The 27,555-nt window shown below is 45.8% G+C and overlaps 1 protein-coding gene across 3 annotated transcripts in view; it reads left to right on the top strand.

Moving 5' to 3' along the window:
* Positions 1 to 2,620: 2,620 nt before the first annotated feature.
* The window catches only part of focad (focadhesin), a 36,146-nt gene continuing 11,211 nt past the window's right edge, over positions 2,621 to 27,555 (top strand). Inside the window, exons 1-29 of one of the 3 annotated variants that reach the window (XM_061031355.1) lie at positions 2,621 to 2,695; positions 7,525 to 7,596; positions 8,682 to 8,756; positions 9,028 to 9,182; positions 10,900 to 10,998; positions 13,329 to 13,430; positions 13,663 to 13,867; positions 14,433 to 14,642; positions 14,788 to 14,875; positions 14,988 to 15,181; positions 16,088 to 16,354; positions 18,421 to 18,525; positions 18,969 to 19,070; positions 19,189 to 19,316; positions 20,255 to 20,381; positions 20,474 to 20,608; positions 20,958 to 21,008; positions 21,709 to 21,792; positions 21,993 to 22,140; positions 22,228 to 22,416; positions 22,538 to 22,659; positions 23,265 to 23,357; positions 23,621 to 23,709; positions 24,451 to 24,492; positions 24,609 to 24,717; positions 24,858 to 24,974; positions 26,348 to 26,586; positions 26,673 to 26,762; positions 27,018 to 27,165. In XM_061031355.1, the coding sequence (XP_060887338.1) occupies positions 7,540 to 7,596; positions 8,682 to 8,756; positions 9,028 to 9,182; positions 10,900 to 10,998; positions 13,329 to 13,430; positions 13,663 to 13,867; positions 14,433 to 14,642; positions 14,788 to 14,875; positions 14,988 to 15,181; positions 16,088 to 16,354; positions 18,421 to 18,525; positions 18,969 to 19,070; positions 19,189 to 19,316; positions 20,255 to 20,381; positions 20,474 to 20,608; positions 20,958 to 21,008; positions 21,709 to 21,792; positions 21,993 to 22,140; positions 22,228 to 22,416; positions 22,538 to 22,659; positions 23,265 to 23,357; positions 23,621 to 23,709; positions 24,451 to 24,492; positions 24,609 to 24,717; positions 24,858 to 24,974; positions 26,348 to 26,586; positions 26,673 to 26,762; positions 27,018 to 27,165 (3,570 nt within the window). In that variant the 5' untranslated portion in view covers positions 2,621 to 2,695; positions 7,525 to 7,539. Of the gene's footprint in view, positions 2,696 to 4,002; positions 4,132 to 6,621; positions 6,666 to 7,524; positions 7,597 to 8,681; positions 8,757 to 9,027; positions 9,183 to 10,899; positions 10,999 to 13,328; positions 13,431 to 13,662; positions 13,868 to 14,432; positions 14,643 to 14,787; positions 14,876 to 14,987; positions 15,182 to 16,087; positions 16,355 to 18,420; positions 18,526 to 18,968; positions 19,071 to 19,188; positions 19,317 to 20,254; positions 20,382 to 20,473; positions 20,609 to 20,957; positions 21,009 to 21,708; positions 21,793 to 21,992; positions 22,141 to 22,227; positions 22,417 to 22,537; positions 22,660 to 23,264; positions 23,358 to 23,620; positions 23,710 to 24,450; positions 24,493 to 24,608; positions 24,718 to 24,857; positions 24,975 to 26,347; positions 26,587 to 26,672; positions 26,763 to 27,017; positions 27,166 to 27,555 lie in introns of those variants that run through there. The other 2 variants (XM_061031356.1, XM_061031357.1) reach the window with 2 other exon arrangements.

Raw genomic sequence — 27,555 nt, 5'->3', positions numbered from 1 at the left:
TTGACAAATATTTGCTTCTTTAAATTCATTGTGCCAGGAATCTTTTCTGGTTCACTAAAAATCATTTATTTCACCTACTAATGGCCTGATCAAACTAAAATATTCAGAGTCTTAAAAAGTCAACATATTCGTCAAGATCATCACGTTTGTAATAAAATATTTAAATGAGGTTTTTGACCTTAAGACACTCACAATCAATGTTTGTAAGGTGGTTCTCCTGGTTCAGTGTCAGAATCAGAATAAAGAATACTTCATTAATCCCGGGGGGTCAGTTTAGTCATAGGTTATATAGAAATATGTATTATATTTATATTATAATAATTGGTAAAAAAGAAGTGCCTTGAAAGTTTTACTTTGATTACAAAAAAATATATTTTTTTTTAATTTAAATGTTATTTTATAAATCTAAATGTTATTGAGATTTGTGTGAAGATTTTATATATTTATGAATGGTTGTTTTAGGTCATTTTTGATTGTTATATTTTAATTTATGAATCGAAAGATGCTGCTTGAAGTAATGTGTGAATTGTAAACATTTTTATTGCCTTTGTCAAAAATGCTGAATAAAGAATATTAAAAACATCGTAACGAGTTTCTTTTATTTTGAAGGAAATTGTTTCTTAACGTCGTTACATTTCCTCCTTATTTCCGCAAACTTCACGACGCTGAGGGACAGAGCGCACGCGCAGCTTGGTGTACCCGCTGGGGCTGCAGACGGCGCACGAGACGAAGGCAGCCTATTAGAAGAGAGCAAATATACGGTCCTCCAATCAGGTGCTCGCACCCTCATGTAATTATGTTGCCTTCAAGTCCCGGGGGAAAACCGGCGAATGAAGCGTGCTTCAACAGTTTGTATGAGATGTTCAAAGCTGGCCAGACACAACAAAGTCATGTGACAACAAACAGAACATTTTTATTGAGTTATTTTGAAAGCAAAGAGTGTGTTTGTTTATTTTCTTATCTTAAATCCACTTTTTCCATTGTTTAACCAGGGGCGGAGCCAGACTTTTTTTTGACTGGGGTGGCTGAACTGGACCACTGACTTTTGCAGGGGTGGCCATAAGACATCACACACACACACACACACACACACACACACACACACACACACACACAAATGATAATCGTAGTGAGTGAAATGATAAAGTGATCTTACTATATGATCAGACATTAAGGAAACATGCTGAAGTGCTGGCTTCTCTGACAACAATGCAGCAGCCAGTATGTCCTCCTTCTAACTTTAGATTCTGCTCCTGAATGATCTGGATTTGTTTGGACCAGAGAAGGTAGGCGGTTTTAAGACACCCCCACACGGCTGTTTTAGACGCCCCTCAGTTTTCCAGATATGAGAACAGTTATCAGGTCAACAGGTGTTGCAGCGATGGAAGCGGGCAAGAGAAGTGGTTCAGATAGAAGTGATTGTACCCGACCTAAAAAGCCTCTGCATGTTTCTAATAAGCTCCACGAGCAGAAACATGCTCAAACTAGGATCAATATTGGAGATGCTTTTGAAAAATGGAGAGAGGTTAGAACACAGAAAGGTTTACAGACCGATGCAGAGCTGGATAAACACTGAAGCTTCAGTGTCCACCACATGGTGACCTGTGAGAGCATCTACTCCAGAGAGGAGGGGGGGGGGGAGACAGCTCTCTATGATGTTTAGAATTTGGACTGCAGTACTTATTTTAAACACTAGGATAACGTTACATGTTGCTCCCTTAATTCTTAATTGAAAAGAAGATGCATGTTCATTTTGCAATGACATCAGGAAACCTCCCTAAAGGGGCCCTGCCAGACAGCACTCACTCTTGTTGCCCTGCTAAGCGTTGCATGCATTATTGCTGTGAGAAACAAAGTTTGTCAAAACAATGAAAGTAAACCAAGATTAATAGGGGTAGTAGCCCCTAGGCCCCCAACAGACTGTAGAATCGCCACTGGTACCGGACCAGAAAATACTGGATCACTTGTTGGAAACAGAGCTCAGTTGGGGGACCATGCCACCGGTGGTCACCCCTCTGGACACACCCCTGTTTAAAAAACAACATTTAAATGTTGTTGTTTTTTTCAATTCGAAAACATCTGAAAATAATTGGAAATTGTTTAACTATGCAAAAGTAAAACGGTCATAAAAATGTGGGCAGTCATAAGAGTCCACAACCTGTTCCTATCTCACCTTTACAAATCATTTAGTCCACAGAGAGAATTATTAACCCAGTGTTCAACAGTAAAAGAGTTTACATCTGAAACACGCTTTCAAAACACACCTGTTGACTTTGACACATGAGAATCGAAAATAGACTCAAATATGTAAACTCGCAGGGTTATAGGACTTATTCCTGCAGAAATATGACACTAAGTGCTCAACAGAGCTATAAACTATTTAGACTATTTTTAATCATAAAGACCAAAACACAAAACAACTACAAAACTAAAGGACACAAATAGGCAACTCCAGGTAAAAATACAACAACCACAAAAATCCAGACTTTGCAGTTTTAAATACGAATATTTAAAACGAACTACTGATTGTGACAATGAGGCTTTATCTTAAAATGTACAGTCTAGGGTCTTTAAAAAAGCATTTGCCTAAAATGAACAAAAAGCAGGTTGTGGTCTGGATAAGTCGGACTCTACTGTTTTGGTCCTCCAGACTCGCCGTAGTTCCACGCTGGTGAACAAGAGGCGGATGAATGAGGTAAAGTTTAGCAAACAACATGTATAACTTCCAAAGTTTTAACTTTTGGCTATAAAATGCTACATGTAGCTAAGTCTAAAGCAAAAATACAAACAATAAAACTATTTATTATTGCCCGTGCACTTTCTGTTGACTAGCATTAGCTTTGCGGTGGATAACTCCTGTGAAAGTTAGCTCTTTTTAGCCGGTTTAGCTAACTTTATTCGGCCTATCATGATGATTACTGAGTATAAATGTGTGTAAAGGCTAATGGAAGAACAGGTGTTTATTACCTAGTCGTTACATTACTGCTGGGGAACGCGCGACACCTTACGTAGCCAGCATCAGCACCGCGACTAGCTTGAAAGAACGCGCTACGTTGAACCTCATTGTAAAATCTGTTAACTTTACGTCTCTCGCTAACTGGAGAACAACGGTAGAGTAAAACATTTCAGAAACAAAATGCCTGACAAAACAGCTGTCACACTTTAATTCGGCATACATTTAAGTTTATATGATTAATTGTTCGTTTCAAAAGAAGTTGTTGTTGCTAAGACATGAGCGTCACCTAGCCAGCATCAGAACCACGACTAGCTTGGACTAGAGCACGCGCTACGGCGAACCCCATTGTGAAATGTGCCAACTTTAACTTTACTAGCTTACTGAAGAGGCATTGTAATGCACAACATGAAATAAATTGAAGTATTTGACAAAGCAGACAGGGTGCTTCAATTCGGCATACATATAATCGACTTAAAGAGATGGCCTAAAAACATAAAACAAGAAGCTGTCAGAGTACACCTCTGTTTTTTTATGTGAGTTACAACCCACAACACTTATCACATCACTAATGATTGTGCTTAGTAATCCTGAAGTATGAAAGCTAAACTCAACAGTTGACACCGTGACATTTAAAAGACGTGTTATTCTTTGGTCTAGTAAGAATCTCCTCTTAATGTTCTGTATGGTGGAAGTTTTATTTTGAAAGGTCCTCCGTTGGGTTAGCAGCACTGTACATCCTCTGGTGGCCATACTGGAGGTGCTTGTTAAAAATCTGCATTTGATACTTAAACACACAACTATTTGCTATTCTCTTTATTTTAAAATCGTGAATGTCTCTAATCAAAGGGGGTCATTAAAGCAGCTATGATGAACTTTCACTTTGTGTTCATGTGCAACCTCAGTTCGTATAGTTTGTTTGCAGGATGCATATTGATGAGGCAAACGCATCTACCTGTGTTTTATAACTGGTTAATAACATTGACTGTAAATATTAATGGATGAAACCTGAGTGATGTCACCCGTCTGTTCCTGCAGTCCCATCGATGGCGGTCTCCGTGCTGGAAATGCTGTCTCAGTCTATCTTTCAGTCAACCTAACGACAGACTGAGAGATGGAGCTGAGGCGGGTTTTAAACCTCCTGACAAACCGTTACACCGCGCCCACCTGTCAATCATGTCAGCTTTACTGTGAATAACTCTTATCCTTCATCAAATCAAAACTGATGAGTCATCAAAACATTCCCCCCCCCGTACAGTGTGTGTCGATCGAGACATGAGCTAATCAGAACTATTTGTATTTTTTGAACCAGACTGTAAACATGTTAATCTCTGCTGTAAAAACAGACTTTTTAGAATGGGTGTGTATGTGACTTCCTGTGCTTCTGCAGCCAGCCTCTAGTGGACACTGCAGGATTTTACACTTCAGCATCGGCTTCATTTTTTTGGTCTGAAAGTTAGGGTGAGACAGCATTTCCAACATGGCGACCGCTACTGCTGGGACTCCGAAGCCCCCTGCAGGAACAGACGGGTGACGTCACTCAGGCTTCAAACATTCATATTTACTGTCTTTTGTCTGGATCTGATCAAGTGACGGAGGCGTTAGTAATACCTATTTAGAGACGCTAAATCTTTTTGCTGTTGGTTTGTTTTGTTTTTGGAGGTCACAAAGATGCTTCAGGGATTCTTTGGTAACCAGTTTGAAATAGACTAGTTGTGTCATGGCTAAACAAATACTATAAAATGACCACAGTTTCCCTGAAAAATATGCATATTCGAGTGCTGATATATGAATCAAAATGATTCCTAAGCAAGCCACTTCCAGTCCATCTCTCTCATGTTTCAAAGAATACAACAATCAGGCTGTAATCTGTGTTGCTACAGTCCTTCAACACGGCCATGAAACTGTCCACGTCGTGCTGCATGAACGGCCTTTAAAAAGAAGAAAAAAATCCCACGTGTGTGTCCGGCATGTGTGTGTGTCCGGCATGTGTGTGTCCGGCATGTGTGTGTGTCCGGCATGTGTGTGTGTCCGGCATGTGTGTGTGTCCGGCATGTGTGTGTCCGGCATGTGTGTGTGTCCGGCATGTGTGTGTGTCCGGCATGTGTGCAGCGGTGAGCAGCAACAGCAGCGGCGTGAGTCCCACAGTAAAGCCTCAGCCGTGTCATTTCTAAAGCACTGTTGGCTCAACACTGTTCACGCATTGTCCTCTTCTTCTATGGCTAATGCAGAGCTGGCAGTACAGGCAGGCGCATATTGTGTGGCTGTACGGTAAATATGCTGCAGAAAACACTGGAAAAAGTCTGCATATCAACAGTTTTTTTTTTTTTTTTTTCAAGAGATTCAACCTGAGATGACGCTTGATGATTTGAAACGATGGATAACACCTCAAACGTGATGAGTCTTGACACTTTTTTGAAAATATTTTAGTTAGAAAATAAACTTCTGCAGCCCTCAAACTCGTCAAACTAGTTTAAAGCCTACGAGATACGCTATGTGTGTGAAGGTCAGGAGCTGGAGATGTGACCTGATTAACAGCCGTGTGGTCTTAAAATGAGAATAATGAAGCTTTTGAGCAGCCTGTGGTCGTGTACGTTTGCGATGTCGTTGTGTAGCAGGTGTTGCTGTCTTACCTGTCCATGTGGAGCTGAAGGCGGTCGGTGGGAGTGGGTGCAGAGCGAGCAGCAGCAGCAGGGTGGATAACAGTACAGAACAGCAGGCAGCTTATCAGTTAGATAACAGCAGTGGGGTGGGGGGTGAGGGGGTGGGTTGGGTGTGTGTGTTTGAGGAGGGGGTGACGGGTGAGGACACGGGAGGCTCCTGTTCCCTGTTTAAAGTAACGAAAGAACAATAGATCAGTTTACATGATTAACAGAGAGAAGCTGCAGTGAAGGGGAACTACAAACTTTATCTGTATGCAGCGAGGAGGGGGAGGGGAGGGGGGCTGAATGTTGGATGTTGATATTTTTATGCTCTCTTTCTGAAACTTTATTGTCTCTGTGATGTCACTCGATGTATAAAACAAGACTCAAAATGCATTTTTCTTTCTCTTAAAAATCAGTCGGCAGCAGTCGTTTTAGGTCGCTGAGTGTTAGCTGTCGTCTTCTTCATTTAAAAATGAAGCCGATGCTGAAGTGCAAAATCCTGCAGTTCCTCGAGTGTCCACTAGAGGCTGGCTGCAGAAGCACAGGAAGTCACATACACACCCATTCTAAAAAGTCTGTTTTTACAGCAGAGATTAACATGTTTACAGCCTGGTTCAAAAAAACAAACAGGTCTGATTAGCTCATGTCTCGATCGACACACACTGTACGGGGGGTGAATGTTTTGATGACTCATCAGTTTTGATTTGATGAAGGATAAGAGTTATTCACAATAAGGTGTGTAGCTGACATGATTGACAGGTGGGCGCGGTGTAACGGTTTGTCAGGAGGTTTAAAACCCGCCTCAGCTCCAGCTCTCAGCCTGTCGTTAGGTTGACTGAAAGTTAGACTGAGACAGCATTTCCAGCACGGAGACCGCCATCGATGGGACTCCAGCGCCCCCTGCAGGAACAGACGGGTGACGTCACTCAGGCGTCATCATATTTACAGTCTATGAATCACACATTCATTCTCTACTCCCTTCTAACTACATAGGGAGCTCTCTGTAGTGGACGTCATTTTCTCCTTCTTTTGGTTGGCTGATAACTTCTTCTCGTTTTTCCTCTCAGGTATCGGCTAACTTATTATGCTTCAGTCTTTCTGAAGCTGATCACCAACTCTACTTTTTCTTCTCAGTCCAGCAGACACATTTCTGTCATTACCACCCCCGCCCCCCCTCACAGTCTGTAACAGTCAAATCTTGTCTGATGAAAGAGCAGCTGTGGAGCTCAGGCCTCAGACAGCAGGTGTTCAGCACCTGTACGACACACACACAGGTGTAATGTGGACCACTCGTCTGCTTAGCAACCTGTGACTCAGTCAGCGGGCCGGCCCTCTGATGTCCTGTGAATAATTCAAACCAAAATAATGTCAGGGCTGCAGGCCAATAATATGATAACACAGAGAGCAGGGGTCATTTTTCAAAGAACCTGAATACCTTCAAGCAGTTCTGCCGCTCACACTAATGTTTCTCTGTTAAAGCTGAAGAACAGGTGGCTGCTCCAGGTAGCTTTTGTTTCAGAGAACGTCTGATATGTGATATTCTGGAGTTTAGAAGAAGCACGGCACCAAGCTTCCTCTCTCTGGAAAGTTTGTCTTTATGTTGCTGACAAAACACGATTTATTGGAAGTGAAATGAACGATAAAACTGTTGTTTACTTATTCTACTAAAGCGTTCTCCTCTTCCTTCTCCTCCTCTTCTTCCTCCTCCTCCTCCTCTTCCTTCTCCTCCTCAATCTCCTCCTTCTCGTCCTCCTCCTCCTCTTTTCCTCTTCCTTCTCCTCCTCTTCATTCTCCTCCTCCTCCTCCTCCTCCTTCTCCTCCTCTTCATTCTCCTCCTCCCTCTCCTCCCTCTCCTCCTTCTTCTCTTCCTCCTCCTCCTCCTTCTCCTCCTCCCTCTTCTCTTCCTCCTCCTCCTCCTCCTCCCAGGTGTGACCAGCAGATATGGCGGACAGTTTAAAGACACGATTTGATTTCCAAAGCCCCGTCATACAAGCCCAGGTGAGTGACTGACTCAACCCAAACCCCAGTTCTCCTCTTGGGGGGCGCTGATGGCCTAGTGGTTAGGTCGCACCCCCTGTACAGAGACTATAGTCCTCCAAGCTGCAGCCAGGGTTCAAGTCCGAACTGTGGCTGTGGCTCATTCCCCACTCTCTCTCTCTCTCACTCTCTCTCTCTCTCCTTGATTTACTACTCGATCTACTGTCATGTCTAAATACAGGCAGGACACACTTCTCCCCTTGCTTCAGAGGAAAGGAATGGATGGGTAGTCCCTTTAGAAAAAAGATAAATGATATTTCCCCCTTTTGGTGAGGAACTGTCCTCTGCCAGAGTCTGATTTTTTGTTGTCAGCGTTTCTGTTGCATATAGACACGTTGGGGTTGCTAGCCCCAAGCCTAACCGTCCACCATTTCTGGCTTCTGGTTTGTTTTTGAGTTAGTTTGTCCTCTCCCCTGAACTATTGTCTTCCAGGTAATGGATTAGGCCCTGCGTCCACATGGTGTTTTTTCCGGGTAGAAAAGCGCTGGCTGTGTGCTCGGGAGTGTCTGCATGAAGCGTTTGTGCGCTGAGGAGAAAAGCGCTGCACGTCCGTCCTGTCTCTATGACAACAGTCTGTTGACAACGGCCGCTGTATGACCGACACTGCTGTGTTACTTTTTACTGCATGTTTTATATTTGAGATTGTTTTTTTACCCCAGCAGACACAGAGCAAAGAGGATGTGAGTACAAGACACGATCTGTAGGAGGCTAAAATACGGGGAATATCATACATTTTGAAAAGAGCGCCCGTGACGTCAACAGGGCCTTTCTGAAAAGTTGGAAGATTTTTAACTTTAACTTTTAACTCGGAGCGGCCGCACACAAACAGCAGAGCGCTTGGAAAAAAAGACGCTGGGCGCTGCGCTTTTCAGCCTGGCGGCTGCTTTCTGCTGCAAACGCTCTCTACCTATTGAAAACAACTGAAAAAAGCTCTGGCGCTGACAAAGAAACGTTAGGTGGACACACAGGGCAGCGGAAACCAAGAGAAACATGAAGGGAAAAAAACATGCTTTAGTGTAAAATGTCTTTTTTCTTTTCTTTCCCAGACGGTGAAGACTCTCGTTGCTGCTGTCCTGAAAGAGAAAGGACCACATGGACAGATTACACAGTCCTCCACACAGGTGAGTGACGCATGAAAAGGCCGTTTTCTTGTGGCTTAAAAATGATTCTTTATCTTAAATGTTATGGAAGAAGTGGGAGTATCTGGGACTGTTAAATGCAGCCAAAGTTGAAGTGCCTTGAACCTGCAGTCTCTGAATGAACAGTGACTTCATTTCAGGACATATCGGTCAGAAATGTGTGATGGAGTCATGGAGGCAGCTGAAGAAATCCACTCAGATTAAAACCGTCTTCTGCTTTTGGACAGTAAAGTCTGGTTGTGTTGTGTTTCAGGGTCCAGCGCTGGAGGCTCTGTGGGAGCAGTGCTGCTCTGACTCTGCTCTGGTGCGTTCAGCCTGCTGTGACGCCGTGGTGCTGCTGGCGGATCAGGGACACGCAGACCTGCAGCACGTCCTCAACAGTGTGCTCAACCTCCTGCCCTCTGCCAGGTACACAAACACACTCACACTGGGGCTCGGGGACTGAGTGCTGTAGCCTGTTTCAGGATGCAAGTTGATTTTGACCCCAAAATATGTCGGAAATAAGGCCAACGCTTTCAGAGACGTAAGTCTGAATGTAACGACCCCAACAATAAGTGGAAACACAAAAAGAAAACCTCCTAGATGCTGTCGCCCTGAAGAATCAGAGCTAGATATGCTCTAAAATTCACAGATGAAGCAGCAATATGTAACTCTGACTCCTAGTGTTTAAAATGGGTACTGCAGTCCTAATTCTAAACATTGTAGAGAGCTGTCTCCCCCCCCCCCCCCCCCCCCCCCCCTCCTCTCTACAGTCGATACTCACGCAGGTTGCCATGTGGTGGACACTGAAGTGTTTAGCCAGCTCTGCATCGGTCTGTAAACCTACAACAGACCTGTTGGTTTGACCTGATAACTGGTCTCATATCTGGCAAACTGAGGGGCGTCCAAAACGGCCGTGTGGGGGTGTCTTAAAACCGCCTACCTTCTCTGGTCCAAACAAATCCAGAGCATTCAGGACCAGAATCTAAAGTTAGGAGGAGGACATACTGGCTGCTGCATTGTCGAAGTCACAAAGAAGTATTTTATGGAGCTAAATGTGACTAATGCTCTGCTGGATTTTGAGCTCATTCAAACAGATGACAGGGGGAATAAATGGCGTACCTGTAACAGAAGTGGAGCGTGTTGTGAACATGACACAGCGCCTCTGTGCAGAAACATAACTCATCTTTTAGTAATGGGACACTGGCACGCTGTCCTCGTCCTCTCTGCTGACTCGGATCCATTAAGTCTTCTCTGTGAGGATCCGGCCTAACAAGAGAACGGTGACCTTTTCCAACTCATCGTCCTATGACTCATGTCGTACGGAAAATGATGAGTCAGCTTTTTAAAATGACCTTTCCTCCAGTGAATGGTGGAGCAAAAATCACTGGTTAATACACGGACAAGAACAATATGTTTAAGGTAAAGAGGATCCTGCAGAGACTCATCAAAGACTCACTTCAGCTCCAGGGACGTTTTTTAAACCCGATGTGGCTCATTGTTTTGGAAGAAAAGACCAAAATCAGCTGTTTTGTGTGAATATGTCCTTTGTTGAGATCTTGTAAAATGTGCCTAAGACGCCTATCCAGACATAGTCCGAGGAAACTGAGTGCTGCTCTTGAACTGTTTGGATAACAAGCACAGATAAGGTCTCTTTTTAAAGCTAAAGCCTGGCTCAGACGGCGGGATAATCGGGCCGATTGGGGGTCCGATTCCTTCCTTAATGATCTTTAGAGGGCACATATTATGAAAAGTCCACTTTTACAATTTTTGAACATATACTTGGGTAGCCTGAGTGTCTACTGACCCACAAAATGGCTTTGAGAAACGTCAGTCATCGGCACAGTCGTTTGCAATTGGCCTGTTATAGAAGTGGTGGGAAATTTATAAAACCTGTGGATCTTTCTGGATGTGTTTGGACAGCCAACGTGGGGAAGCTACAGGCGCAAGGCGCTGTTTGCTCACAATAAAGTGACAGTGAAGTCCTTTTCAGCGTACCACGGTTTATCTTTTCATTGTATGTCCCTGCAACCGACCGGCACCTGAGAACGTTGGTTGGCGGTGCACAGGATACCCTTTTGATTTCATCAGGTATTGAATGAACTTAAATAAATCTTGTTGTTTATTTGTCTGAATCTGTGTGTAGAAACGTCCAGGGGCTCATAAAGGTGATTGGACGGCTGCTGCAGATGCAGGCGGATCAGAGGGACGGAGGAAAGCCCTTCACATGTCCGTACTCCATCAGGTGAGACTTTAGTGTTGAATGTTTATTCTCCTCCTCTTCCTCCTCCTCCTCTTCCTCCTCATCCTTCTCCTATTCTTGATCCTCCTCCTCCTCCTCCCTTTCCTCCTCCTCCTCCTCCTCTTCCTCCTCATCCTCCTCCTCCTCTTCCTCCTCCTCCCCCTCTTCCTCCTCATCCTCCTCCTCCTCTTCCTCTTCCTCTTCTTCCTCCTCCTCCTCTTCCTCCCCCTCCTCCTCCTGCACCTCTGCCAGCCTGGATCCCGGGGGCCTCCTTAATCAGTTACAGCAGGTGATAAAACACGTAGCTTCTTTGTCTTTGTCTTTTTTTTCTACCTCTGACACCTTTCCTACTTTTTCTTTCCTTGCTCTCTTTCTCCTTCTCTCCTACACTCCTCTCCTCCTTCCTTTCATTGTCCTTCTCTGTCTTCCTCGCTGTCTCTGCTGTCTGCGTCTGTCTGGCGGTCTGAACCTCCCCGGTGTGAAGATGAATGCGTTGAGGGCAGCAGGGTGGCGCCGTTGGCCTGGCAGGACCGGCCTGTCATTGGTCGCCAGGCCCTGGCACTGCTGGGTGACTGTAAATGCTGCGGGATTAATGGAGGATGCACACTGATGCCCATTGTTAACCGTCTGCTCGCCACGGCCCTGTGCAATCTGCTGCAGAGACTCTCAGCCACCTCAGGCCTCAGCGGGATCAGGGACGGTTCAGACTGAAACACCAGCCCGTCTCTGATGTGATTTCTGTCTTTCCCACACTACACATCATGTCTGTACCGCACGCTCTAAGGTTATTTACAATTTCAAAATCTTGATACAATGATATGTTGTTTTGATAAGAACAAAAGCTTTAAAAAATCAAAAGATCTTCAGTCAAATTCAACCAAAAGCTGCCGTGAGAGAAAGAGAGCGAGTGAAGCCTTTCTTTCTACTTGATTTCTGATATATTTATGTGTTACAGGTCACACATTCTTCTTTTAAGAATACAGGATATTTCCTTCAAAGACAAAATGCTCCTGGCAGAAACATATGGATGTTTTATTGCCGTTAGTTTTTCTGTGCTGTTCTCAGGTTGTAAATCCGGCCTGTGTCAGACTTCCTCTCAGAGGTCGCTGTTACCTGCAGACCTCTCAGGAAGCTGCAGACCCATCTGTCTGTCTGCCAGCTCTCTGATTCAGCTGTGAACTTGTAGTTGAACTAAAAAAAAGGGAGGACGATCCCCGCTCGTCTTCCTGCCTCCTCCTCCTCCTTTGTGTGGACGCTGAGAACTCGGGCGTGCTGTGAGAGGCTGATGGATGGGGGCTGAATTGAAGCGGAGACGGCCACATGGAACCTGAGGAGGGGGCAGAGATGGTCAGACAGATTACAGCGTGAGGAAGAAAGAAGAAGAAGAGGAGGAGGAGGTCTGGGTCTCTTTGCACGCCGTCACAGGATCAGACATGCTCTGCCACTGAACTTCCTTCCTTCATTCAGATACGTGGTGATTGATTGAGCGATTGGTTAAGTGGACCTAATGGGGGGACTCTGGTTTGTTAACTTCTGACCTGTCTGTGTGCAGAGTCCTGACAGCACACAGACCCTTCACCTTGGATTTGACCTCAGTGTTTTGCCTGGACTTAATGGGTTTCAAATTCAAGAAGGTAGTCTGTTGTTTACTCTCCCAGAGGAGGAGACGAGACGGAGCAATGGTGCCATTTTACAGCACCTTACAGGACAGCTGAAGAGAGGCAGGAAACGTTGGGAGGTCAGAGAGTGGGGGTGACATGCAGGAAAGGGCAGAGGTCGGATTTGAGGCTGCAGCTTTACACAGCAGCCTCTACCATCACGGTGTGAATGTGGAGGTGTGACCTGCGGTTTAAAAGCGCCCATTTAACATTTACTGTTTACAAGTCATATCGCCTGTCGTTGATTATTGTTTAATGAACAAAAAAATGAAACCTGTTTGTTGTCTGGAAGCTCTTTTCTTTGGGCAGCCAAAGATCATTTGTAATGGGAAGACGCTCCACTCGAACCCATTTTTAGAACCACACAGTTTCAGTAGTTTACACAAAAAAAAAACAGATCAAAGTCTTCTCTTTGACTTGTTTTTTTTTTACATCAGTTCAGGTGTGATATTCCTCAGTTAACCTTTCTCATCAATGGTGATTTTGTTTTTTAGCGAAATGTGTGAGTAACCTTTTGTTATGAAAGTTTGTGCAGAGATTCGTGTTCCCTGCAGGATGCTTTGTGATTACTTTGCTGACTCGTCGCCGGTCACGTCCGTGTCACCTGCATGGGATTAAAATGAGAACAGGTAGTCTGGATGTGTGATTTACACCCGGCCTTTTGTTTTAAAACAGGAACAGCCCTCACCCGTTCATCACGGTGCTGGAGAACCGAGCGGACTGCTGGCCGGCTCTGCTGCTGGAGATTGATGATTTCATCCAGCAGGCTGCTGACAGGTTAGAGAGGCCCTGAACCCTCCGTCCAATCAGCTCCTCCCTCCTTCACTGCATGCGTTTCAAAGCCATCTGCGAGAAGCTTGGCGTGCCAAATAACTCATCACACCGCTGTCATGTCATGATGCAGCACTGATAAATCACAGCATGCACAGCGTGGATCAGGCTTTGTTTTATTCTCAGGAAGATCAGGGTTTTTTTCTTTTTTTAAATTGTGTTTTTATAAATCCTGCAGAAATGAAGCGGCCTACATCGCCATGCTGGTTCCATTCCTGCGGTACCTCTACTGTGAACCTCAGAGGCAGCCTCAGCACGCCCTCCTCAGACACGGTCTTCTCAGGGTGCTGCTGCCCAAACACCCAGGATCAGAGCAGGGACGGCCCTCCTCCGTGTCTGACAGCGTGCTGCTCTGCCTCTGTCAGCTGGTGCCTCACATGCAGGTGAAACAACGATGCTGAAGTGCATATAACTCAATAATACGTAAATAAATGTACAGATGTACTTCCCACCACCTCAAAGTATCCGCCTACTGTTTTTGATGTAGTAAAAAATCTGCATTAGATTACAATCTAAGATTGAAAAAAAAAGAAATCAGACAATCTCCACTTGCTCTGTACCAGTGGTGTTTGTGTTGCGAGGAATGTCTGTATGCTCTGCAGGTGATCAGAGAGAGAGAGAGATGCTGCTGTTTCTGTCCTCCTCAGACTAAAACTTTAATTTTCTAATGCCGTAATTTGAATTGTTCCGTGCGGCTAATTACTGCTGATGTTACTCCACACGCTCTTAAGCCGTCTTCACATATCCACTACTGAAAGATTCTTGAGAATGTCACAGACACAAGAGAGGCACAAGACTACATCATGATAATAAATTGGTGCAGAAAAGGCACAAATTGATCACAAAAACTCTGTCCTGTCTGCAGCCAACTTAAAGTTAGATAGACTGGTTAAATGTCAAATTTGTTTTTTTAATAAAACAGTTACACTCTTTTTGTTTATTGGACAGGTGGACAGCGTGGAGGCGGTGCTGGAGCTGTGTGGATTCGTCGACGCTCTGCTTCAGGGTCTCGTCTCGTCCTCTGAGGAGCGCTGGAGGTCTGAGAGGGTCGTTCTTCTTCTGCAGCTTCTGTGCGCCTGCCAGCTCTGCCTCAAGCTCAACGGGGACTGCCGCCCTCTCCTCGGCTCGATGCATCAGCTCCTGTCCGCCTGCCGACAGGTGACAGAAACTTTTATTATCCAACCAATATGGTTTAAGATTTATGACTTTTGCATGGGGTTATTTATTAGCATCAAAAACTACAATAACAATAAAAGTATCTCCACACTGTGCATCATTGTTCACGCTGCATCTGTATTTTCAGGAGCTGCCATTGGACGAGCTGCTGATGGGCGCGGCCCTGCTCCTGTTAGAAGCTCCTGCAGCTCAGCAGAGCAGCCTGCTCAGTCTGGGTAAAAAAAACTTTAACTGGAAGTGATCACAGCTACATTCTTCACTCAGTATGACATGTGCAACCTTCATTGGATTTAAAATCTTGTTGTGTTTTCTCCCTCACTTGCCCAGCTCTGAGTTTAGTCCCCGAGGAGTCTGAGCTGTCACCCTGGATGAGTCCCGTCCTGGTCCTCCCAGTCCTTCAGCTCCTGTCCTGCTTGAGCCTCACTGAAGCTCTAGCCGACCGACGGATTCACAAGCTCAACCAGGACCTGGCCCACAAGCTGCTGCAGAGAATCAGCAGGGAGACGGATAAACCTGGACAGGTAAACAGGTTTCTCTCAAAGACTTGAGTATCCCGGTTATGAGTCTTATCCTGGTTTTCATCATGTTCAGGATCTGGTGTTTACACGCTGACAGATTTAAAGTTGAACCCCGAGCTTTATTGAACATAACCAACTCAAAGATGAATAAGAAACCAAAGAAAGAAAAGGGGCTGGAGACCCCGGCCAAAAAGAACAGAAGACTGGAAGGTGCCGAGCCATCGCTCCCGCACCTCCCCCTAAAAACTACCAAAGAAGAAAAATCTAACCGAAACAAAACAAAAGACCCCAAAACAGGACCACCTGTGATCTCCAGCCCAAACAAAAAATTAAATATATAACAAAACCAGAAATCTTGACATGCCCGGGAAAAAACTGAACCAAAATGGGGGACAAAAACACGTCGGCACATCGCTGAGAATACCCCTCCTCCTGCCTGAGCACAGATTGCACTCAGGTGTGCGGCAGGTAGAGGGACAGGCACACAGATAAACCTGGTTCTTCATTTACCTGGAAAAATGATAATCACTCGTACCCTGCTTTCTGATTTCTGCATCGTATTCGAGCAGGCGTCTGTGATGTTCATTTTTTACAACACAAACTGCAGTGATTTTGAAATCTGAGAAAAATAAGACCACCGTGGATTATTAGGAGTTTAGCACGTTTAGATGTCAACATGGCGTTGCAGATATGGCATGTCCACCTCATTTCCTGCAACAGAAAGACAACATTCAGTTCCTTCCAGGATCTTCCTGTAAGTACAGTCTGTGGTTTAAACTCTAAATTACAAAGTTTTCTTTTCAACGTGGCTGAAACTCACACAGAATCCTGAACTGTTTTTTTTACAGGTTGAATCATGGATGGATAAAAAGAATAATAATCTCTCTCGCTCTCTCTTCCTCTCTTCAGTCTGCCCCTCCTCTGCCTCTTCCTCTGAGCTCCTGGTTCAGCGAGCTCAGCGTGGCCGTGTCTGTGCTGCGTAAACTGGCGGACGATGAAGCCGCTGCAGCTGATTGGCTGCTGTCCGTCAGCTCCGCCCTCTCCTTGTCGTCCAGCCAGCAGCGCCTCTCGTCCCTCACCCTGATGGTGACGCACGCCATACTCACGGGTCAGGAGGACGTCTGCCAGCTGGCTCTGAACGCCGGCCAGGCCATCGCTGCAGCCGACCCCTGCCAGGTAGAAAATCCACACGGCTCAGTTGGACTCACGCAGAGCTTCAGATACAAATATTCCCGCTAACTTCTCTGAATCAAAAGAAGGAAAGTTCACATGAAACTAATATTTTTACATCTTTTGGACGTAATGCATGAAATGCTGCCTCCCTTCAGCCGCTGTGTTTCTCTCCTTTCTCGTCTAAAGAGAGCGATTCAACCCGACAGACTTCCCTCTGACCCTCTGGGATCATAAAGTCGCTCTCTGCAGAAGACGATGTGAAATATCACGCAGTGCTATAAGCTGCTCATTACTCGGCCTCGTTAGATTCCTCGCAGTATCCCCGCTGCTCTAATTGCTCCCTCAGTGCCACTACCTCCGCTCGTTTGATGTGTCTGTATGAGGTTATTGGCAGATTTGAACTCGATGGATCTCCTTTCTTGTAAGAAACGAGGCTAAAATATGAATAATAACTCAAAACTCTAACATTTTGTTGATGGAAGTTTGGAGTCCAAGGTGACAAAAAGACATTTCTGGGATTCATCTGGAAAAAAAAACCTTCATTTCTTTCTTCTCCTCGTCTTCTTGCAGCAGGTGAAGTTGTTGCTAGGTAACAGCCGAGGTGGCGGGCACCAAGAAGTGTTTTATGCTAATTAAAGTGTGCAGGGCTGTGTCGACGACGTGCATCAAGAGACCCTGGTATCTGACCCGAGCACAGAAAGGAGAATGAAGTGTTAACCCTGCGTTGTCCTTCGGTTCTCTCTCTCTGGCTTGTATCCTTGAAGATTTAAATGAGCAGAGAGGATCATGGGAGAAGTCAGACGTACATGACCACGGTTAAGACCAGTGACCAGTCTTTTAATCTTGGAGGTGTGACAGCCCAGAACATCTTCATACTGTCACCACAGCTCGGCCTGCTGGGGTTTGCAATACCTACGCCCCTGGGACGTTTCGCCTTCAACCTTAAATTACACAGAGGCGTAATGGGTGTGACGAAGTAACAAAATAAAAGCCCAAAATTAAGTCTTAAAGAGGACATATTATCGCCCCTTCTCCACCTTTTCAAACAGTCCCCTGTGGTCTAAATGAAACATCTGTGCTGTGCTTTGGTCAAAATATAACATGAATCAAGCACCAGAGGAGGTTTGTGACCCTGTATAAACCAGCTCTCTCAGAACGCTCCGTTTTGGTGTGTGTGTCTCTTTAAATGCAATGACCCCCCCCGAGTTTTCCCCGTCGACATCACTCCTTTGCTAGGGAAAATAAAAATGGTGGACCTGCTTAAGAGTTTTGTTCTAGGTTGGGGGAGGAGTCCATGGGTGGAGATACCAGGGGAGGGGAGGGGAGGGGATTTCTTTTTTCACCAGGATCCCACTGTGACATCACAAGTTGATCAAATTTGAAACAGAGCATTTCTCTCTGTGTTGTAAGACTTATGCAGACCACAAACAAAGGACTGGATGGATTTATTTCACATTTTGTGGGTCAGTAGACACTCAGGTTACCTAAATATATGTTAAAAAACACTGTAAACGTGGATTTTTCACAATATGTCCTCTTTAAGAAAAAGAAGACAGTGGGATAATGTTGGACAGCGTTGATAAGATGTTGAAGAATAAGAGGTGAAACTGACGCCGTATTTCAGAGAATAAATACATTAACGCTGGGATTTGCCTTTTTAGGTGAATGTTATAATCTCCAGTTATCCTGATGCCGTGATGTGTAATCATATATTTGTGTTCCAGTATATTTATAATCTCATTACCATGATTCAATCTGTGTGTGTGTGTGTGTGTGTGTGTGTGTGTGTGTGTGTGTGTGTGTGTGTGTGTGTGTGTGTGTGTGTGTGTGTGTGTGTGTGTGTGTGTGTGTGTGTGTGTGTGTGTGTGTGTGTGTGTGTGTGTGTGTGTGTGTGTGTGTGTGTGTGTGTGTGTGTGTGTGTGTGTGTGTGTGTGTGTGTGTGTGTGTGTGTGTGTGTGTGTGTGTGTGTGTGTGTGTGTGTGTGTGTGTGTGTGTGTGTGTGTGTGTGTGTGTGTGTGTGTGTGTGTGTGTGTGTGTGTGTGTGTGTGTGTGTGTGTGTGTGTCTGCAGGTTCCCTCCCTTCTTCCTGTCCTGATGTTCAAACTGGGGAGAGAGAAGAATCCAAACGTGTCTCACGCTGTGCTGAACTGTCTGCCCAACCTCGGGACTCACAAGGTACCGGACCGCCGACAGCGAAGATGTTTTCTCATGAAGAACAGAATTGACGTCACTTCTCTGTCGTGTAAACCTCCGGCTGTGGCTCAGCGGTAGAGGCGGTATAAAGAAGCAAACCTGATTAGAGAGTGATGAACTTCAGCTGTCATGCGTATGTCTTTGTATATTTAAGATGGCGGCTCACAAATACACTTTGAAGCCTGAGGAAGATCGGTGGCTCGGAACCTCACTTGTTAATAAATCCTTAAATGGGACGTGCAGATCTTTTTGCTTCTTTATAACTTTTTGTTTTTTAAGCTAGCACCCACCAAGGGATGTGCGTGTCTTTTTTTGATTTCTCAGTGGTAGAGTCGTCTAAAAAATTAAAAACATTGAGACTATGCAGGAAGCTCATTATGCAGGACTTATTTCATCCGTTAACTCCCTGTGCTGTCATGTTGCAGCTCTGTGTCCCCATGCTGCTGCAGACCCTCCACACGCTGGCCAGCGCCCCCAAGCTGAGAGCAGTGGCGATGCGCCTCATGACTGCCTTGTGGAAGAAACAGGTCTGTAACTAAAGCTGGTCATAAAATTCATCACAGTTTATTTAAGACTCTTTCTATTCCTTCATTATTTCCCTTTGATGTCCTTTTGTCCATCTTTCACTCTGTCCCCGCCTCTCAGGACCGAGTGTACCCGGAGCTGCAGCGTCTGCTGGGCCAGCAGGACAGCAGGGTGGTGGTGGGGAGGGACGCTCAGTGGGAGCAGATCCTGGCCAGAGCTGCCTCCGTCAGAGACGTCTGCAGAGAGAGGTCAGAACAACAAACACTCAAGAGTCGCATGAAGCAGCGTGACACAGTACAAAAGGGACAGAAAAGGAACTGAATAAATTAGTTTTCTTAAATGATTTGGAGGACCATTGCCTCCATATATGGGGTGCGCGCACTAACCACTGCGCCACCAATGGTACACATTTCTTGGCGGGTCCACTGTCAAAAGTTGAGAATGTTACCAAAATAACCACTCTGTACTGTCCTACTTTTTTCCTCCTTCTGTTGGGTGCCAAGTGTACCGATCCGACTCTAAAGGGCAGAGGCGGAGCTATACACACTACCGTCCACTGATCGGTCAAAGGTATCATCTCTTCCTGTGCAACAGCGGTAATAAAGGTCAAAGACAAAACGCGCCATTAAATATCCTGTAGATTTGGAGAGAGTAATTTCAAGGCTCTTCTTGTTTTTGTTTTTTACTGACTCATGTCAGTCCTGAGTGACCTCTGCTGGACGCCGTCCATTGTTGCCCAGTCTTTACTGTGTCACTTTCTTCTTCTTTGTTGAATTTATCACACTGTGTCACACTGCTATGATGTCACACTATCACCAGCTTCACACTCTGCTTTCTAAGGAATGGTACGGCCGGCTGTGGAAACCCCAGCAGGATCAGGGTTTACTGTACTGAACCAAACTAGACCGCTTGGCTTAACAGTTGTTGTTTTTGTCCCTGACGGGCTCAAATTATTATTCTATGTGACTTTTTTTGTTGGTTAAATCAGATCCATCGAATGTTTGTGTAACGAACAATAAACAGACTAACAGGTAGGAGGAGACCTGCAGCTTCTGTTTGTTTTAGTGAATGAGTCTGGTGGCTTTGAAAGAACACTTCCTCTTTTGTTTCCACGTCAGCTGCATGGATCACAGCACGTTTCATAGAATTACCTTTGTGTGTGTGTGTGTGTGTGTGTGTGTGTCAGGCCTTACCAGCACGGAGGAGACATGTTGGCTGCTATTAAACTCACTCTGAATCAGTGCACCCCATCGGACACGGCAACTCCGGCTGCTCTCGCCCTGCAGGGACTACAGGAGCTGTGCAGAGCCGAGGTCACACTCTCACATACACACACACAAACACACACACACACACTGCCAACTTCTAAACATGTATTCAGGGTTTAATGCGGTGTGTTTTGCAGGTGGTGGACATCGTCTCCACCTGGAGGAGTCTGGGTCCTGAGCTGAGCTGTGACTCTCGTCCTCTGATGGTCAAAGCCACAGCGGAGCTCCTGGCTCTGGTTCCACAACTTGCTGTCAAGTCAGAGCAGTACGAGGTAACGGAGAGCATCCTTCCTTTTTCTTCTGCTTATGTGAAGGGCGGCCGCGATGGCAACTGGCACGCAGATACGTTTTCCTCCTCCTGAGGGATAAATGCTCATGGATTTGTAACCATGAAGATGAAATGTTTGTTAAAGAGAAATCAGTCGGGCTGCAGCATGGTGCGGAGAAACTTTGCCTAATGTGAGTGTGGAAGGAACACCTTCTTATCCTGAATGATCGTTCAACCTCTTTCTGAACAAACATTTGTTGTTAATCCTTCATATGACTTCACAAGCAACGTTTGCAGCTGTATTGTTTAAACTCATTTACTGTTGATTTAAAATGATTTTCATTTTTTTTCAGAAACTAAAAGAGGAGGTGGTCAGCTTTCTCTGGAATTACGCCGTGAGCAAGGTCAGTGTACTGCCGTCAGAGTGGGTGGGGCCATCGGGCTTCCCCCCAGGGTGAAAAGATAATAGGGAGGGGGTTCATGTGACCAGTGTCCTGTCAGTGTGAACACAGCTAAGAACAACAAACCCAGAGATAACAACATTTTTGTTTTTTTTCTTGACGCCAGCGTCTTTTTTCAATTGTGTTAAATGAGCAGAGAGTGTTTCCAGCAGCAGGCGGGCGCATGGAGGAAAAGTGCATCTTTTTTTCTAAGGGCTCTGCCTTTCTTGTGGAGCCGTTCCAAGAACTTAGAGTTCAAAATCTTTTCAGAAAGGCGCTGATGACGTCCCCATTGCTCTTTTCTAAACCCTACAGATCGTGTCTTGTACCCACATCCTCCTCGTTCCGTGTCTGAATGGAAAGGAAACGATCTAAAATGAAAAACATGCAGTAAAAAGTAACAGAGCAGTGTTGGGTCATACAGCGGCCGTTTAAAGAGACCGTTGTCATAGAGACAGGACAGACGCTCGCGCTTTACTTCTCGGCGCATAAACGCTTCATGCAAACACTCCGGAGTGCACAGTCAGCGCTTTTCTGCCCGGAAAAAACTCCAGGTGGAGACGGGCCATTTTACTCAGTGTCAAAAAGAGTTGAATTCTTCACAACATCAGGTGACAGTTTTTCCAACAAAACTAAATTATAACATCTGTGTTTGCTTTAACAGGATCCAGAGGTGGCCAGCTGTGGGTTCAGAGCTTTGGCTGGTTTTCCTGAAGACGTCCACACGATCAACCTCCTTCCTGAGGCAGTAAGAGTCTTCTTCCACATCCAAAAAACTGTCAGTTTGTTTGCTCTAAGTTACAGATTATTAGTAGAAAATAAACATGGATGTTCGACAGCTCTTTAATGAAATCTCTAAACGCTGAAGAAAGTTTTAAATCAGGGTCGTAGGCTGTTTTTATCGTCTTTCTACATCGCCCTGGTGTTTCTGTTCTGTCCTCTCTGAAGGCCAGACCGGCCATCAAACTCCCTGAAAATGACGACGACGAACAAGCAAAGGAGAAAAAAGAAGAAGAAGAAGAAGAGAAGGACCTCTCTGTACCAGGTTCATCGTACGTGAAGCTCATGGCTCTGACTCCTGTACCTGTCCTACCAGGTAAAAAAACCTTTAATATCCTCATGGTTACGATGGCGCCATGACGCCTCCAGCCGGACCTGATCTCCGCTCTCCTCTTCCTCTCAGCCTTCCAGCTCTTCCTCACCTCGCTGGTGAAGCAGGAGATGAGCCAGATGCCTCGGGGGGTCTACTTCTCGGCCCTGAGGGGGGGCAACCTGCGCTCGGATCAGGGGAAAACGGTGGCAGGGATCCCGTCGTTCATGCTGAAAACCTACGAGAAGAACAAGCAGCCGGGGCTCAAACCTGGACTAGCAGGTGACAAAAGCAACACTTTAACCTGTATGGCAAAGACACTTGATGCGATAACGGCCTCCTGTAATTTATGGGATTACTTATGTACTGTCATTTTGTGCGTCTGTGTGTTTGTGTGCTGTAGCCGGCCTGCTGCTGTGTTACGAGCTCCCCGTGCAGACGGATCGTGAAGGAAGACCAATCGATCGTTTCCTCGTCAGCCGCAGCCGCAGTTACCAGCAGAACTTATCCTCTCTGATTCATGAGGTACGTCTCAACCAAGCGGCAACCTCCTGCATTGAAAAATAAAGCTGAAGTGTAAAATCCTGCAGTTCCTCGAGTGTCCACTAGAGGCTGGCTGCAGAAGCACAGGAAGTCACATACACACCCATTCTAAAAAGTCTGTTTTTACAGCAGAGATTAACATGTTTACAGCCTGGTTCAAAAAACCAAATAGTTCTGATTAGCTCATGTCTCGATCGACACACACTGTACGGGGGGTGAATGTGTTGATGACTCATCAGTTTTGATTTGATGAAGGATAAGAATTATTCACAATAAGGTGTGTAGCTGACATGATTGACAGGTGGGCGTGATGTAACGGTTTGTCAGGAGGTTTAAAACCCGCCTCAGCTCCAGCTCTCAGCCTGTCGTTAGGTTGACTGAAAGATAGACTGAGACAGCATTTCCAGCATGGAGACCGCCATCGATGGGACTCCAGCGCCCCCTGCAGGAACAGACGGGTGACGCCACTCAGGCTGCATTCATTATTAGTTACAGTCTGAGGTCACAATCTGCTCTTCCTCTTCCTGTAATCTTAATTTCTTCTTAAGTTTAAGAACAAAATAACTCAACTTCTTCTCGTCTTTTAGGTGAACATCCAGCCGTCTGAGTGGCACCGTGCTCTCCTCCTGCCTCAGGCCTGGAGAGGATTCATGAGCCGAGCTTTCCACGCCGCCCTGCAGGTCTGTGTGTCTGGATTAATTGCATGTTTATTGAAGGATTGATCTATTTTTATGTGTTGCTGCTTTGAATTATACATTGTTCAGGGACTGTTTAGTAAAGCCAGGAGAAAAGGTTTGATAAAAAGCAGCATGGAGTGTTTTTAATCTCACAGGGAGGGAAGGAAAAACCCAAACTTTTCCCTCTTTTTTTCTTTTTTAATTTGACAGATTGAATTTGACGTCCTGCACGGTGAAGTTAGTGTTTTTCTGTGGTGTGTCTGCAGGGTCGTCGTGCAGATCTGGAGTTGCAGCAGAAACAGGGCAAAGAGGATCCTCAGGAGCTGCAGTACAAACAGCACTGTGCCTGGCTGTGGTGAGAGTCAACCACACAGATTCATCATTTTATAAACAGGGACACATGCAATGAGCTGCTCCATGTGTAAAATACAAAGTAGATGCCATGCTTACAAGTTTCTAGGCCGAGGCTGATTTGCAACCCCTGCCCTTGTTTAAACTTTAAGGATCAACACAGAACACATTCATACGATGCTTTTTGTCTATGCTGTTATGAAACTTGCTGCTGTGAATGCAAACAGCTGAATTGTCTCCCCGACTTCACCTGGACTTTTTCCTTTTTGCCAGCCTAATAGTAAAACTTTCGCAGGAAGTCAATGTGAGCGGTTGTGTGAACACAGCAGGGAAATAAACAGCAGGTTCTGCTTCATCTTTTCTGCTTGAAAGTACCTTTTTCTTCACTTGTTCGTCGATACTGTGAATCGTCCAATCACACGTTGCATTGATGTTAGGGCACAGACGGTCATTGTGCAGACTCTGTCAGGAGGATGCCAGGAGATCAGACAGGGGAAAACCCAAGCTGTGAGGCGGGCAGACTGTCCAGAAATGTTCTCCAAGTTTGAAGCAGTGCGTGTGTGTTATAGGAGAAGATAAAACAGAGTTGCTTTTCAGATACAGACACACAATATGTGCAGAAGCAGCCAGTCTTACATGAAAGGGGAGAGTGGTAACTTTGAATGTGTGCTGCACAAGCAGGAGGAGAGTCCATGCTGACAGGTTGTTTTTTTGTATTATTCCCCCCTCCCCCCCTCCCTCTCAGGGCCAGAGATCAGCTGACAGACGTCATCAAAGCCGCTACAAAGTGAGTCGGCTGCTTGTGATCTCTGCAGGAAACCAAACAGTCGGACACAGTGTGAAATACTGCGATCAAGGTGTGGGTGTTAACCTGAATGTGTTGTTGTTGTTTGTGATGTTCAGAGACAGCCCTGTTGTTCAGGGGAACTCCATCCTGGCTCTGAGCGGCCTGGCTGCCGTCCTGGCTAAATATGAGAGCAACCTGCCAGCTGAAGGAGACGGCGGCCTCGGGGTGAGATAATGTGTCCCTCTTTTTGTCCTCAAATGACAGGAATGACTGTGTGGTTTCAACTGTGGGGGGATTTCCATTAAATGAAAATAGAATGATACAGTGCATGTAGAGAGCGTCACAAAGTCTTTTCTCCCTTGTAGGCTGGTCCAGAGTTTGTCCCCACGTCCAGCTGGTTGTCGATGGTCCTCAACACGCTGCTCAGCATCGGCAGCAGCAGCTACAAGCCCTCAGGACAGGTGTTCCCGTGGTTCCTACACGTACGTTTCCTTGACAAGGATTGTGTAACTTTGTCTGTCTGAAGTGTTTCTGCACAAAGAAAACTGTGCTTAGATTCTCAGTAACAAATATTTCAAGAGGTCTGGAACTCCTCCGACTCAGGGCGTCCAAGAAGTGACACTCGAGCGCATCAGTACTGGAGAGAATTTTGAAAAATGACACACTAACTCCTCTGGTCTAAAAAGTCACACATAAAGTCCACAGACTGAGGCCTCGTCCGCATGCAGGCGGGTTTTTCTGGTAGCTGTGCATGTTGACCTTTTTTGTATGCAAACTGCTTTTTAGCTCACTGAAAACTCTCCGTTAGTAAAACTCCTTCCAGGGTGTAACGTCACGCTGTGCGCCGGTCTCTCCTCCGTTTGACCTCTTCAGTTTTGTTTACATGAGATTAAGTGCGATGGCAGACGTAAACAAACTAGCGTTGGTGCTAACGTTGCTAACCGGACTTTTTTCATGCTCACACATACATACACACACAGTCACTCTCCCACTATGTGGACGAGCAGAGACGCCTGATTGGTCGACTTTGACAATGAAACGGTCGATGCAGAGGAATGGTGAGAACATGTCAAGGACATCGTTGTTTTGTGTTTCCATGTGGACAAAGATGATTTTTCAGAACTGAGCGTGTGAGGTCGGGATTATTTTTTAAAACCTCTGTTTTCTAAAATACCTCCTTGTGCTTGACGATCATCAGTGCTACTGATACGAGTGTTTCACAGAGCAGATATAGACAGATGGTGCTACTAATTAGGCGAGACCAGCTGGTTGATTGATCACACCTGGCCAGGTATTGTCCATTGTCTCTGTCTTTAGAGAGAGAGAGAAATTAAAGCCTGTGAGTGAACCACTGAACCGCTTGTTTCTGAGAGACATTTGCGGCTATGGTGCAATTTAAAACTAGCAAACACTAACAAAGAACATAGATAACAAGCTAGTATTTAAACGTTGCATGTTTTTGATAGGACAAATTCAACTTTTTAGTTACTTTTTAATTTTCGAAGCAGGATGATTTGTTGGGGCAGTCGGTGCAGTTGGCGAGGGTTTGCCCCACGCTGCCCGTGCCTAGATCCCGGCCCAGTTATCAGTTAGATTAAAAATCTGCAAAACATCAACCAAAACAAACTTCTGGAGAGATTCAGAGCCAAAAAGAGTAAACACAGGTCACCTAGGTTTCAAATATTGGAGGGTGTCAATGGTGATTATTGTCTGTAATGAGCCCAGAAGTCCTGCAGGTGGCGCTGTTTCTCTGCTGATGAATGTTGTGATTCTAAACTGTAATATCTAAAACCCAGCATCACCTGCTCCTCTCTGACCTTTTAATGGGTTTTAACATCCTCGTCTTCCCTCTCAGCGCTCATACTCGGGTGAGAACACGGCGAGTGCCATCGCTCGCTCCTGTGCCAGCCTGGCGTTGTCCCTGCTCGTCCCGGTTCTGGTGGTGTGGCAGAGGGACGGTCTGGTCCAGGTCCTGTCAGCGCTGCAGGCCGGTCTGCCGGGTTCTCCGAGCACTGACGACTCCCAGGCCGTCCAGTTCCACTCGGGCCTCGCTCTCGGCATGGTGCTGTCCAGTCTGCACCACCAGCGCCTCAGGTTGGAGTGTGTACCTGTGGAATGTGTCATGCTCTGAGCCACCATGTTTAGGATCATCTTAAACTTTGTTCTTTTCTTTTATTCAGCGATGTCGCCGTTCAGAAGGACGCTGATCTCCTCCTCGGCTCTCTGGAGGCTTTGGAAAGTTGCTCCTTCAACCCAAACCTGGAGTACAAGTCAGTGCTGAATCCTCACACATGATATGTAGTTCTTCACGTTTTAATAAGAGAAACATTTTGCTGTTTGGTTTGAGCCTGGGGTTCTGATCTGTTGGCTTGAAAAATGATTAGTCGCACATGTGGGAAATGCTTAGATTGGAGAGTTGAGTTTAGACTCCTCCCCTCTCCCCCTTTTTCCTCTTCCTCAGTACACTCGGTTGTTTGCTTTGACACTTTGACATTGTGACCTTCCTCCTCCCTCCTCTCCCTCAGTACCGGCTGCGTGTTGGGTCTGGCTCTGGTGCTCTCGGCTCTCTGCAGCAGCGGACAGACGGACCAACACGTCCAGGTCACCCGAACACTCCACAAACTCCTGAGCAGCCTGCAGGAGAGCAGCGGGCAGGGACGCATGCAGCAGGAGGTACAAACACGAGTTTTACTGTTACATGAGTGGTTTCAGGGATTCCTCCAGGAATCAGCATTTGGCTGTCTTTCATACTGACAAATAAATAAAACAGAAGTGACCCGCTTTTGCAGGTTTCGTTTGTCTCCCAGGTTACCGCTTCCTCTTCTGCACCTACTTCCACTTCTCCTTCTTTTGCTCATTCTAGCCCTGTTCAGACTGCCGATTCAAACCACGATATTTACACACCTGTGACGTTTCACCTTCGGCCTGAATGTTGTGGAGGCATGATTGGGGGAAGAAGTGTTCCCCCCTCTGTACCGCCTTCGGAGGTAGTATCAGAGGCGGAGCCAGCGGGGGTGCACAGCGCTGTGTGTGTACGTTGTAGCGCCTGCCGAGTCAGAATCC

This window comes from Labrus mixtus, chromosome 23, assembly GCF_963584025.1.
Source record: "Labrus mixtus chromosome 23, fLabMix1.1, whole genome shotgun sequence".
In the NCBI taxonomy this organism is placed as follows: Eukaryota; Metazoa; Chordata; class Actinopteri; order Labriformes; family Labridae; genus Labrus; species Labrus mixtus.
The sequence above is the reverse complement of the archived record's forward strand: the minus strand, read 5'-3'. Positions and strand labels throughout refer to the sequence as shown.